At 36.4% G+C, this 13,169-nt stretch overlaps 1 protein-coding gene across 1 annotated transcript in view; it reads right to left on the reverse strand.

Annotated features, from left to right (window-relative positions):
• Nucleotides 1–358: 358 nt before the first annotated feature.
• The window catches only part of PDZRN4 (PDZ domain containing ring finger 4), a 60,368-nt gene continuing 47,557 nt past the window's right edge, over nucleotides 359–13,169 (reverse strand). Inside the window, exons 6-8 of the mRNA XM_063309344.1 lie at nucleotides 11,492–11,593; nucleotides 8,377–8,493; nucleotides 359–2,270 (exon numbers count right to left, since the gene is read on the reverse strand). Of these exons, the coding sequence (XP_063165414.1) occupies nucleotides 756–2,270; nucleotides 8,377–8,493; nucleotides 11,492–11,593 (1,734 nt within the window). The 3' untranslated portion in view covers nucleotides 359–755. The remainder of the gene's footprint in view (nucleotides 2,271–8,376; nucleotides 8,494–11,491; nucleotides 11,594–13,169) is intronic.

Below are 13,169 nucleotides of genomic sequence, written 5' to 3' on the forward strand. Positions count from 1 at the left end.
ATAATGTATAAATAAGTTCACATCTTAAATATTTTAAACATGTATGTAAGAGGAATGAAAATTAAACTCAAAGCCGCACTTGATCATTTTTCTTAAAGATATGAAATAATTTATTTTTTCTTTGATCTTCACAAATACTACATATTATCTAGCCACACAACCAATGCCATTACATATCACAGGGAATTCCTCACCAACACTTTACATTGACAAAGACCATTGCAATTTTAAAATTAAATGAACTATACAATGTGCTGTTAGACAAAATGTTATTAAGTTTTATGAAAAGATGTGGCATATATATGAACATAATAATGTTAAAAAAATTAACTTGCCAATAAGCAAAAATAAGGTATAAAGTGTTTTGTTTTGGCATCATAGTTTTAATAAAGCGTTATAAAAGAAATTTAACAGGAACAGACTCAGTTCTAACATCCCATATTTAAAATTGCATATGACAGTAATCGTTCCTTTCAATTTTTTTCTTTTGATTTTTGTTTTTTAAATAGAAATGAATATTACATAAATATTGCAGAGTAAAGAAAGATTGTAAAATTACTGTTAAAGAAAATACTATTGTATGAAAAGCAAATGTAAAATTACCGAACAATTTGCTTACAAAAAAGGTCAAAATATAAACAGTCACAAAATATATAAAAACGCCACTTTGAACGAGGCAATATACTCTACCGAACGTGGTAGTAGGCTTTTCCCAGAATATCATAATCACTGAACATAGATAAATACTACCATATTCATACAGTAGTAACGGATAAAAAAGCATTGTGCACACTTGTGTCATCTGGAGATTTAGCACCATGTGTCATAAGTTCCTGGATAGTCATCCAGTTGTCCAAGATCTTTTTGTTCCTCTTTTTCATCATCTTTTTGTGACTCAGTTCAATTATGTTAATTTCCTTTTTGGCCTCACTGCCACTTTGAGGGTTCTCTTTGAGAGACTCCAACCGGCTACGCATCATGAATTCTCGACGTCTCCTCTGCTCCTTGGCTCTCACCAGATGCTGCTTCCGCTCCTCTTTGCTCCAGTAACGACCCATCTTCATTTCACTCATCGTATCATCATCTGTCGTCATTCCACTGCGCTCCTCTTTAATCTTTAAGGCACGTTCCTTCAGGATTCGGTCTCTTACTGGTCTCTTTGTGATATACCTTGTCCCATCACTCCTTATCTTCACTTTCCATTCCATTTTGGGCTCTGTACATTTTTGTGACTCTTTGCACATGTTCACTAGGCTAAGTTGACTTTGGGCATATTCCACTGCAGATCTTTGTTGAATCAGCTGCATATAGCTTTGATAACGCTTAGCATGGGCAGGTATGTTCCCATACCTGTATGAAGAGCTATGGTATGGGGACAGGTAAGGAATGTGCTCAGGGCTTTGTTTTTCCTTCTCTGTTGGTTTGCTGCTTTCTGAAACTATTTCCTTTTCCTCAACTGAATAATTTTGTTCAGAAACTTTGGTTTTGTTTGGAGATGCCTCCCTTGATGACAACTGGTTTGCCACAATGGTACTCCTGAGATTTTTTCTATTGGTAATGCTAACCATTCGTTGAAGAGAACTGTCAGGAGATCGCTCTAAATTCAGTGGAGTGCTTCTACAGCTTTCTGCTGTATTGTAAGCACTGGAACTGTCTTTGTCAGATTTCTCTGGATGCTCTATTATCTCACTCAGTTTTTCTCCTTGAAGATCTATAGTGGTGTTATAGTTCCTGAATGTACTATCATGCAGTGTCCAAATATCTTTATACTGATCTCTTACTTTCTGAAGCTGATGGGCCTGCATAATGTTCTGACACTCACGCTCAATGTTCCTCAGTTCCTCATTGAGCAGCTGCAGTTCATGCTCGACACCATCCTTCTGCCTTCGGTTACACTCTATTGTACTACTCGAATAATATAAATCATATTCTCCATGATTTTGGATCTTACACTTGAGCTCCAATAGCTGGTGAAACCTTTCACAGTCCTCTTCTTGGTTACCAACAAAATCTGTTTCAATATATTCTCCAGACATTAGGCTTTGGTTGCATAGGAGTTCAGTGCCTTCCAAAGGGTCTGGAGTCTGTACGAGTTCCTGCTGAGTCTGCAGGGCTTCGGTCTTCTGCTCCTCAGGGGGATTTTCTTGCTCTGAGCTCTCATCATGGCGCTGGCTCTCATCTGTGGGTCCCACTCCGCTATCCTTTTCATTATTATTGGATGATGAGGTAGCGGTATCTGTGGTACCATCTTCTTCTTCATGTTTCTTGGGCTGTAAGATCAATGGACTCATTGTTACTATGGATCACAGTTTACAGTATTATCTCTTAACAGCTATGGGAGAAAACTCTGCTTTTGCAAATCAGCATGGCATTGTGCAATGTGGAAATACTATTAAATTTGGATCCAAGGGAACTGGATCCTTTCTTACTTATGGATTCTTTTATTTCTTCACAGACTAACTCATGGAATCTAAAAAAAATACAGCATGCCATTAATACATGTGTTGTTGATCATTATTGATTTATATAGCTGCCCATCTCAGTACATGACTCTGGGTGGCTCACAACATTAAAACAAATACAAATATATACAAATACAAAACAAACAAGAGATAAAGCACATAGCAACAGAGAATCATAAAAAAAGCCGCCGCCACCACAGTCAGGAAACAGGCTCCGTCACACAGCCAGAGCTCCAGGCTCAAGCACAGAACCAGGTCTTGAAGGCCCTGTGGAAGGCCAGCAGGATTGGGGCTAACCTCATCTCTGGAGGGATGATGTTCCAGAAGGCAGGTGCTGTGGCAGAAAAGGCTCTCCTACCAAATAACTGTAACATTACACGTAAAGATTAAAATGCCAAAAAAGAAAAAAAAAAGAAAAAAGAAACAAAAAGGAAAAAGGAAAAAATAAAAAATAAAAAATAAAAAGACCTTTTGAGTTTCTAACTACCCCTTTTTTGTACATCTGCTAATTTACCATATTGTAGACATTTAAGCCCGCTTAGAAGCCAGACTGTAAGTGATTATATTTGCCATGCTGTGTGATGTATTGTATGTATGGGAACCATTCTTGCTTAAATTTGGTTAAACCTCTCTTGTGCATACATATACTGTTAGATGCACATTGGCTTGTTGTAGGGCATATCTAATAGAAAATTTAAAAACCCAACTTGGGAGTTTTGGGCATTTTGTTTTCTCTTTTGAAGAGGCAGTTGTAGAAAATGGTGTGCATTATAGCAATGGACAAGTATATGTCTTTGACTAGCTGCTCTATAAAGGAATGTACAAATGTACATTGAGGATCCAGAGCTCACTGAAAACTAGAAGAGTGTAGACACTTAGATAAGCATCTGGATGCAAGTTCATGCTTTGAATTTGCCACTTTTGATATTGTTTGGGCAGGAGTTTGCATAAGCAATTTTAAATATGCAAAAAAAAATTAAGGTAATTTTCACTCCAGCAAAAGATGATCATAACAGAAATTGAACCTTTGTATTGCCATACAGGTTACCATTGGATTTCAAATTGTACTTGGAACTGAAAATTATTTGGAATAAATACCTCTGGCTTCATATGAGCTCAGCACTTTTCTGTTAATCATTAAAGCAGTCCCTCTTTTCTCAGGCTTTCATTTCAGCCTGAAAAAGATATAGCTGGTTTAAAGAGTCTGTTCATTAAAGGTAATGTGACTCCTACAGCAGCCATACTTTTTGTTTGCAGACTCACAAGGAAACAGGCCAAAAAAAAAAAAATCTGCTTTAACGAACAGCAGAGAGGTGCTGCATTTCTACAAGGCCTGAAGCATTCTAAACCACTTTTTTGAAGTTCCACAGCCCTATTAGAAATTTATTCATTATTTATTTATTTATTTATTTTCTATCCCGCCTTTATTATTTTTATAAATAACTCAAGGCGGTGAACGTACCTCATACTCCTTCCTCCTCCTATTTTCCCCACAACAACCACCCTGTGAGGTGAATTGGGCTGAGGGAGAGTGACTGGCCCAAGATCACCCAGCCGGCTTTCATGCCTAAGGCGGGACTAGAACTCACGGCTCCCTGGTTTCTAACCCAGCATCTTAACCACTACACCAAACTAAAATGCTATCAACAATAAAGTGCAATGGTACTAGGAACACTGAAGTGCAGTTTTGCGTGTTGTAACAAATGTTTGTGTTTGCCCGGGCACAGTAACAGTAGAAACGTGCACAGAACTTAGTTTTCTTGAAAAGAAACTTTAATGTAAATGCTAAATGTAATCGCGGGACAGTGTGGACACTAACTTTCTAAGACTGAATTGAGCATCATAGGTTGAGAGGCTAACAGCATAGCTTGCCTCTAGATTTGCAGAGTACAATTTGTCACTGATGGTTGTTAATCCAGCTAATGTTATTTTTTTTTGTCTTCTTATCACTGAATAACACTGAAGAAAATGAACAGTCCCTGTTTTGAAAACTTGTACAAAGGGAGTTTACAATATATGTGCACCACTGAGTGTTGCCATGGAAAATGTCTGGTTAAACTCTAGTCTTTAAGATAATAAAATCAAAATGTCTATCAATTCTGGGCACTCTGTCAAGCGCTTCAACAGATCTAATGCAGCCACCATTAATTGCACTTATTTATTGCACCTCTAATGCAAAGACCATTATTTACCAGAGCACCAAAGTGATTCTTTTTTCTTTTTCTAACTATATTGGTATTGAAAGTGTTTTGTTCTATTTTCCTTACACAATTATTATCCAAAGTGCATGTAGCCTGTTTACAATAAATTTAAGTGCGCATAGAACCAGGGAAATGTTGTTTTTCCTTTAAGAGGTATAATTATGTAATTAAGCATAATGGCTAGTAATAATAAAATGTGATGGGAAAAAATGAAGCATACTGGTAACAGGGAACAAAATTCTATGAATCTGCTTTATTAGTAATTGCTGTTTTTCTCTATTGAGACAGGCACTAACGGACATGCAGGGAACTGGAAGGCAGAATTAGGGACGTATGTACAAAGCCTTATTATTACTTTCAAGAGCAGAAGCCCACCAGTTGGTCTTTTATGCACAGTTGTTATAAGAAATTGATGCCAATAGGTCACATCAGTTAGAATAAATATAATTAAAGTGTGTTGGAGTGTAAGCTAAATTTAAAAATGAAATAAAAGAAGCTAACGGAAGTGTCTACCTGACTGTTTCTGAGCCATTGCATTGAGTTAGCAGTGAGTCTATTGACAGCTTAAAAGCTTGACAGATATCCATAAAGTTGCTAATATCCTAGCCTAATTATCATTTTTTCTGATATGTAAAGGTATCTGTCATGTTCTCCCATTTCAGCAAGCAAGACTGGGTCTTAAAGTTTCTAATTTACTAACTTAATGAAAAGCTGGGTCTAAAGTTTGTCTTTAAATCCTAGCCTCTCCCTCCTAGGCAACGTTACCTTGTGGGGTATACATTTTGCATATGGTCAGTGAAACTAATTTTTGTAAATTTAGCATAAAACAATGTGGGTGCTGCATAGCTCATTAAGGTACAATTGTCATGTAGTTTAAACTAGGCTCTTTCTCCAGTTATCGGAGTGTACCTTTTATATATACCATTCAGTGGAACAATCCATAAGAATCTGCCATATAAATTCTAACAGAACTCTAATCATAGGACAGCTTGACCATGAACTTGATACACTGGAGGCAGGCAGCGCATAGATTAAAGTAGGTATGTTCCATGTTGTACAAGTCTACACTTCATATAATGCAGTTCAGACTAAATGAGTTTCTTCTTGGTTGTTACAGCCATTTCTGGAATTCATCATAATCTACTCTATGATTATTCTTCACAGGCTGTGAAAGACAGAGGTTTTCTGAATTCTCCCAGAAACACAGGCTATCTAACTGACATTAGAGAGTAGCTTAAAGATTTTTTTTAAAAAAATTAAGATACTATAAGTACTGTAAATTACCCTAGAGTAATGGGAATAAAGATTGTGATAGAAACATAGAGCAAAGCAGAATTTAAAATTAATTGAATTTAATTAATTTTAAATCTAACTTAATCTCACTGGCATGCATTTACATTAGTATGGCAGAGTAACACTGTATGGTGAGAATCATTTCTCATTGTGTGTAATGGTATGTGAGAATGACCTTTGAAGACAAGAGGAAGAGTTGCAGCCTAGACAACCATCGTGCAAAAGATATCTCAGCCCTCAGAATGAAAAGGGGTGTGGGAAGCATCTCAGAAGGGACCCTCTCTGGTTTTCTGGAAAGTAAAAGTAAAGGAGGGGAGAAATGCTTTCAGACTTGAAAGATTTTGGTATTGTAACCTTACAATAAAGGTAGTGTTAGTACTCATGGATTGTGCTTCTTGTCTGGACTACCTCGAAGGGCTGACAGTGTGGAAGCAGTTGTTTACATTCTCTCTTCAAACTGAATTTTATGAAGAACATGTTGTATTAATTGCTAATTATGAGCCAAAATTGCAAAGTTTCATATTAATTAATTAATCAATCAACCCAAACTATGAAACTTAGTTGGAGGCATGCAGGACTATGGTTCATTTGAAATGATCTGGACAATATGTTTGCTAAGAGTATCTTGAAAAAATGTACAGATTTTGGGAAACTGCTATATTTCATGTGGACACTTTAGTGGGAATGCTTCCAGATAGGCAGTTTCCCAGGACTACCCATCAAAAGGTATTGTGCACTAATTTCTTTTCCCTCCTTAATAGATTATTTGCAGTAAGTAAAAAATATGGAAGGAATGCGGAAAAAAATGATCAATTCATACAAACTGTGTCTTTGATTCCAACAGCTGTTTTTATGAGTCTCCACAACACAAGTGAAACCCTTTTTCTGGGTAGAAAATTGCACTTGATTGTTTGAGTGGCATGTTGGAGGCCAAATTCCAAGATGTAGTTGGACCAGGGGAAAAAACAAAGTTTAATTTCATTTAATTAGCACTTCATTTAATTAAAATTAAAAACAATTCATATCTCTTCATTCACACTTGTAACAATGTTCCCTTTGTGTTTCTTTAAAAATTTATATTATATTGACAGTCATATTAAACACTGCATTTAATTGTAACTTTCTGAGGGCTCTAAGCTGTTCTGAAGACTTTGGAGGGTGACTTGTGTCCCTGGATCCTCAGGGTGTGACCTCTTCCTCTTCCTTTCCTTAGCACCATAGATACATTACAATTGTTCAGTACCATTACATTTTTTATTTTTATATTCCATTTTATAGCCCTAAGTAGGTTACAAAAGAGTCTTACAATGAAATCTCATTCAGATCTATAAAGTGGCAGATGAAATAGCCCTGTGTCTATGTGGAATCAGAATTAATTCTTCACTTCCCCTTCCAACGTTTACCATGGTCTTCCATGTTGTCATCCTTTCACTTCTGCCTACCAACTAGCAGGTATTACTAAGTTTTTCCCCAAGACTCAGGGATGTGAATAAGTCGCTGAAATTTATACAGCTCATGGTGACAACAAGATGTTCTTTGCCAAGCAGCCACTAATATATTTTCCTTCCTTCTGAAGATGGAAGTAGGCCTGACCAGCTGAAACCTTCATGGTTTCATGAAACCATGAAGGAAGTCTGACACCTTGCCTTGATGCTTACATACATATATGGTAAGAAAGGTGGTTTTTGTTTAAAAACAAGCACACAAATATATGAGCAAAGATGCTGTTTAAGGTCAGAAGACATGGAATATGCAGTTACCGTATAAAATATATAAAGAAAAATATCTAAGCACAGAATTGGCCCATAAGAAGGGAATGGATAAAACATAAACCATCATTTACTTTTAGGCAGTGATTGTGTATTCTACCTTTTGAGATTAACTTCCTACCATGTTAATCTAATGATACTTCGTTTCATTGCTGTAAGCCACCTTGAATGCTTATATAAGCCAAAAGCAAGATATACATATAATAATAAAAATAAAAAAAAATAATGGCTAATCTTAAAATTCTAAGCAAGTATTAATTGAACCAGATCAATACTTCAAAAGGAGATAGGGAAGTTAAAAAGCATCGCAGAAGGTAGCAGTGGCAAACCATGTTTGTAACTGTTGCCAAGAAAACTACATGGAGGAGTTCACAAAATCTCTTTAATGTGACTTGAAGGAAACATTACCTTTATTCTGGAATATTAGTTTAGGAGAAAAGAAATGCATAAACAAAATTAACTTGGTGAGAAATCAGAAAGAATTAGGAAATCAAGCATGAATGGCTTCTAATCTCCTCCCTCTAATATTTCCACGGCTTTATTGTTACCGGCTGAGATACGTCAGTGCAATGTTCTCATGAATGTATCTTTGAATTTATCATTTCATTCTTTATGAAAAGCAGGTACTTTGATGTTGTATGTCAAACCTACCTGCTCCACTTCGTTGCCTGTGTATTGCACTGCTTCATCATGCTGTTCTTCCAACAGTTCCAAGTTTAACTCCTCTAAGAATTCATTCCTTTCATCATCCAGCCACCCTTCTTCCAACTGTGAAAAATACAGTAGTGCATTATTCCAGCGGTACACCCAAATGGCAGAAGTATCTAATTCTTATTATAATAATAACTGTCTTTGGTCTTGGAGTGTGCCTCTTAAAAAGGCAGACTAAATTGATCACCAAACAATGGTTTGAGCCTTTTTTCCTTGCTGAATCTATAGCAGTGATTCTCTCTTATAACAAGGGGATCACATATAAAAAACATTTCCCTTCAAAATGTACCCAAGAAATACCTGCATAATCCTTGAACTGTTACATTCTTTATTTCTAGGAGTAGCGGTTTTTCTTAAGAATTAAAAGATATTAAAATATGGCCCTGAGACAACTGGTTTCTTCCTGCTTAACCACCTCCAACTCAAGGCTGTGACTCCCTGCCTGAACCTCAACGGAATCCTCTTTGTGTGTTTCAATCACATTTCTTATTGATTTCTCAGGTAAACTCTCAGTAACAGGATCTACAACAACACAAGAATAATTGACTGACAAGGTGCCTTTAAGGCATGTTTTGTTTTTCAGCTCTTCCTTGGAGATGCTTGAGTAAAAAGTAGGAAAGTAAAATATTTTGAAAACCAACTTGCATAACTAGAATAAGGCTTATTTTGGGCTATTCATAGAACATTTTCCATATACAAATCTCACGTTCATATGAATATATGTTTTTCTAGAGTAAGTGGTGTAGAATAAGTGCTCCATAATACTTGTCATAACATGGGATACAGAAGTATCATTGCCAAAATTCTTTATATCGACAGGTATTTTAAGATTAATATATTTTAAGGGGAAAATTTATATTCTATTGTAAATGTTACTTTTCAACAGGTATATGTATGAATTCTGCATGTTTCTCATGCCATTATTATGGCCCTTATATGTTAGATACTGAAAAACTGCTCCTGCAGGCTTGATGCTGCAGATTTAATATATGCAAGGACCAGTCATGTGGCTTGGCCTAATCATGTAAGTGAAATACCAACACAATTTACTTTAACTGAATGTCCCAAAGCACCAGATGTCAGAGTGCTGTGCCAGTATGTTGGGCTCCCTTGCTCCAGCAATACATCTGGTAAGTTGAGGGACAGAAAACATTTTGGTTATTCCTGAAATACAGTAATTCTTAACTAGATGAAGAATGGGATCCTAGGAGGCCTCTAAAGACATTATAAAATGTTAAGTATGCATTTATGACCCCTTTTGGATTAACTTTATTTTTATCAGAATTTTCATATATTTGTTATTTCGTAATGTGCTCCTGTGTATTTTACCAGTTTTACATTTTTTTACTTCTTTTCTGCACTACACATAAAATCGCTTGATCCCAAAAAGAATAGCACAAAGTCTGTGTGCATGTGTGTATGTGTGTGTGATGCATTTTCTAATACCACGCTACATTTGTCCAGATGCTGCTTCTCGCCACAATGTTATTACTGAACGAACAAATCATAATCAGATAAACTTCAAAGCACTAATAGTTCAACTTCAGTAGTTCTGAGATACCATTGCTATTTGGATCAGCTATAAATGTCATGACCATACAGAACTTGGTAAGAGAAACAAATATAGTTTTTGGTACAATTTTCATGTTACTTTAGCTCTAATTCACCACCTGAATAGCCACAATGCATAATGGGTTGAAGTGTGATAGGAATCATGCTGTAGTCTCACTGAAGATAACATGATAGATTAGACAAGGTTAACTTAATTCTAATTTATTTTAATGTGACTAAGCCATAATTAGGATGTATCTAGTCCATGTCTGAATGTGCCATTCCTTTCTTAACAATTTCCTCAGTCTACCAAGAAATTCAAGAGCCACTAGTGCCTAGAGATCAGTTACACATTGATATCAAATATTTCCTGTTGGCCACTTCAACTGCATAAGAGGGGAACAGACTAATGGTAGCCTCAGGTAGCCATTGTTTGTTGTACAACTGTATCCAGAAAGAGAGATTCATCACTGATATAAACCTCCTTAAGACCCTATAGGCAGAATGTTTCAGCAAGCCATTTATAGTTACAGAAAGTCATCTAAGTCTACAAGTCCCATATCCAAACTATATAAACCTGAAGTGAATTGCTTTCTTCTACCCTACCATACAGCTTATTCTTTCAGGGCCACTTAGATTGTATAAGACTATAAAGGAAATACATGCTTCAAACTATGATCCTGTATTACTGCTATAGTCAAGGAAGGATTTCAAGTGACACTGAATTACATTTACTCAGTGTAATTTATAGGGACTCTGCACAGTTACCAACTCTGAAAAATATCAGATCAATAACATAGGAAACAAGCGGCAACATAAGCAGCTTTACCTAAACCAGTAATAGATGGATACAGTAGTGTCAATGGAATGTCTTTTTTTTTTAACATTACAGAAGGATATAAAAAGAAATACAAAAGGAAGCACAGCTAGTATTTTTCTTCCATATTTTAAAAATTTTATTAGTCTGCTCTGCACTTCTGTTTTCACAAATATGAACGAGTTTCATATGGAATCATTTTACTGGACAAATACAGAAACAAAAGAAAAGAAAACCCACACCCTGCTATAGATCTTCAGAATATATGTATCCAAACTAAATCTTGAAATCCAGATATAATGGTTTGCTACATGGTATAGAAATGTGTTTGCATCTGCAAATACACAATCAAAATCTGTACCATTTTATGTCAGTGAAGAAATTTCCTTCTATAAATAAGCGATTACATGGTTCTTTGTTTTTGAGTCTATTATTAGTACAAGATAACCAACTACATATGTACAGATATATAGGGTTTTAAAGACTACTCAGAGGGTAGAATAACAATTACATTCTCATTAACTTTGTTTATACCACTAGATACTGAAGACACTGTATTATCATTTTCATCGTTTTGACACAATCCACTATATTGTTATTTTTCTGCTGTTCATTCTTTATGTATGACAGTGAATATGTGTTCACTGATGAAGATCATCCCTTCTCAGTGCATCCATTTATTCTAACCTGCATCTCTGGTCTTGCTACAAGCAATACAATTTTCTTGCATTCATCACGGGAAAGCAATGCCACTGCCTCCTCCCGATTCTGGACATCTTGGCCATTTATCTGGAAAACAAATGGAAGTGGCACATTAGTTTCCATTTCCACAACACAACACATAATATAGAGCAAATACTAGCTCATTTGTGGCAAATGTATGGACAATGAAGCTCACACAATAGTTTCATCTTCAGCCCCCTCCATGGTAAGTGCCTTCACTCAATTATGCGCTTACTGTAAGAGCTGTATCGATCGTTGAAGGATGGCGGACATCAGAGGAAGCAGTTATGTTCATAAATGTCCAACCTGCAGCCTGGCAACATACATCTAGCAACACAATTAACCAGCCCTTGACAGGTGACGTTCATCTTTCTCCCTTCAGAGTAATGGAAGTGTCAGTCTGAGATAATAGAGCTGGTGGAAACAAGACTGGTAATACTAAAGCTGGAATCAGTCATACTGCAAGCACAAAAAAGAGCCAATTAGAGATCTGTACTATTATCTTTTACCAGGCCATACTTACCGGCTACTGATGATTGCTCCTTTATTGCATCCTGTAATATTTGTATGTGTACCCACATGCACAAATAACTGGGTACCAGTTATTTGTACTTCAGCATTCATACTTGGGAGTAAGTTTCACTAAATGCTTGAGACTTTTAGTGAGTATGATTATTCTGGAAAGCCATGTTGAATGCTAGGGGATTTCAAGTGGCATTTCTTTCAACAACAAAACAGCTATACTCCAGTTTCAAAGCTGTTAACGCCAAAACAAAAGACCGGATACATACAACAAATATAGACAACCAGTGAAAATGTTGCCAGCTCAGAAACACAACTTATATGCCTTTTGGATACATTAGCAGGAAACAATCATAGTAGCTTTATGCTGTATAATCATACTTCCTCACATTGAATCTTATCCATCCATTTTCTTTTGCTGAGAATTGTAGGGCAAGAAAAGCAAAGGAATATAACATATAAAAATCTGCAATCAAAACCTATACATTTAGTAATGTCTTATATTGGATGTGACTAGCTGTAGTTGAAACATTACAGATAGCCCTCTTCCCAATCCGCACAGCACAATTCAGGTAATTGGTGGTGAGTGGAATCATACTAAATAGCTGTGGCCTATTTCTTTGAGCTGAGGATCCCATTCAATCTTGCCTAGCATACTGAAGGCCACCATCAAATGAGGAATACTCAGGGAAATGATTGCAGAGCAGCGGGTGACCTATAGCCCCCAAGCCCCAAAACAAAACCCCAAACCTGGCAGATTAAAAACTCATATTTAACACCAGATATATTGGGACTGCTGGTCCCAGTGTTCTGTAGCCTCTGGGTGGGAGTTTCTGGAAGTTGTACTTTCATCATCACTGGAGAGAGCCAAGACAGAAAATTCACATAGGACATACTAAAACTAAACAGTGCTGTTTACCTTGAAACCTTTGCAGTAATTCACACTGTTTCCATTTTTATGGTGGTAACTGAGAAGAGGCACTGGGCCACTGCAAAGCCTCAGGTGAATGTCACATTTAGACAACCAGAGATGATACAGTGATATTTGGATTATCTAACCTCTCAGGATCATGCTGTTACAGCTTCTCTTTTCCTCTTGTTATGAGTCTTTAAGGTTTTA

This window comes from Candoia aspera, chromosome 7 (assembly GCF_035149785.1).
Source record: "Candoia aspera isolate rCanAsp1 chromosome 7, rCanAsp1.hap2, whole genome shotgun sequence".
Lineage (NCBI taxonomy): Eukaryota > Metazoa > Chordata > Lepidosauria > Squamata > Boidae > Candoia > Candoia aspera.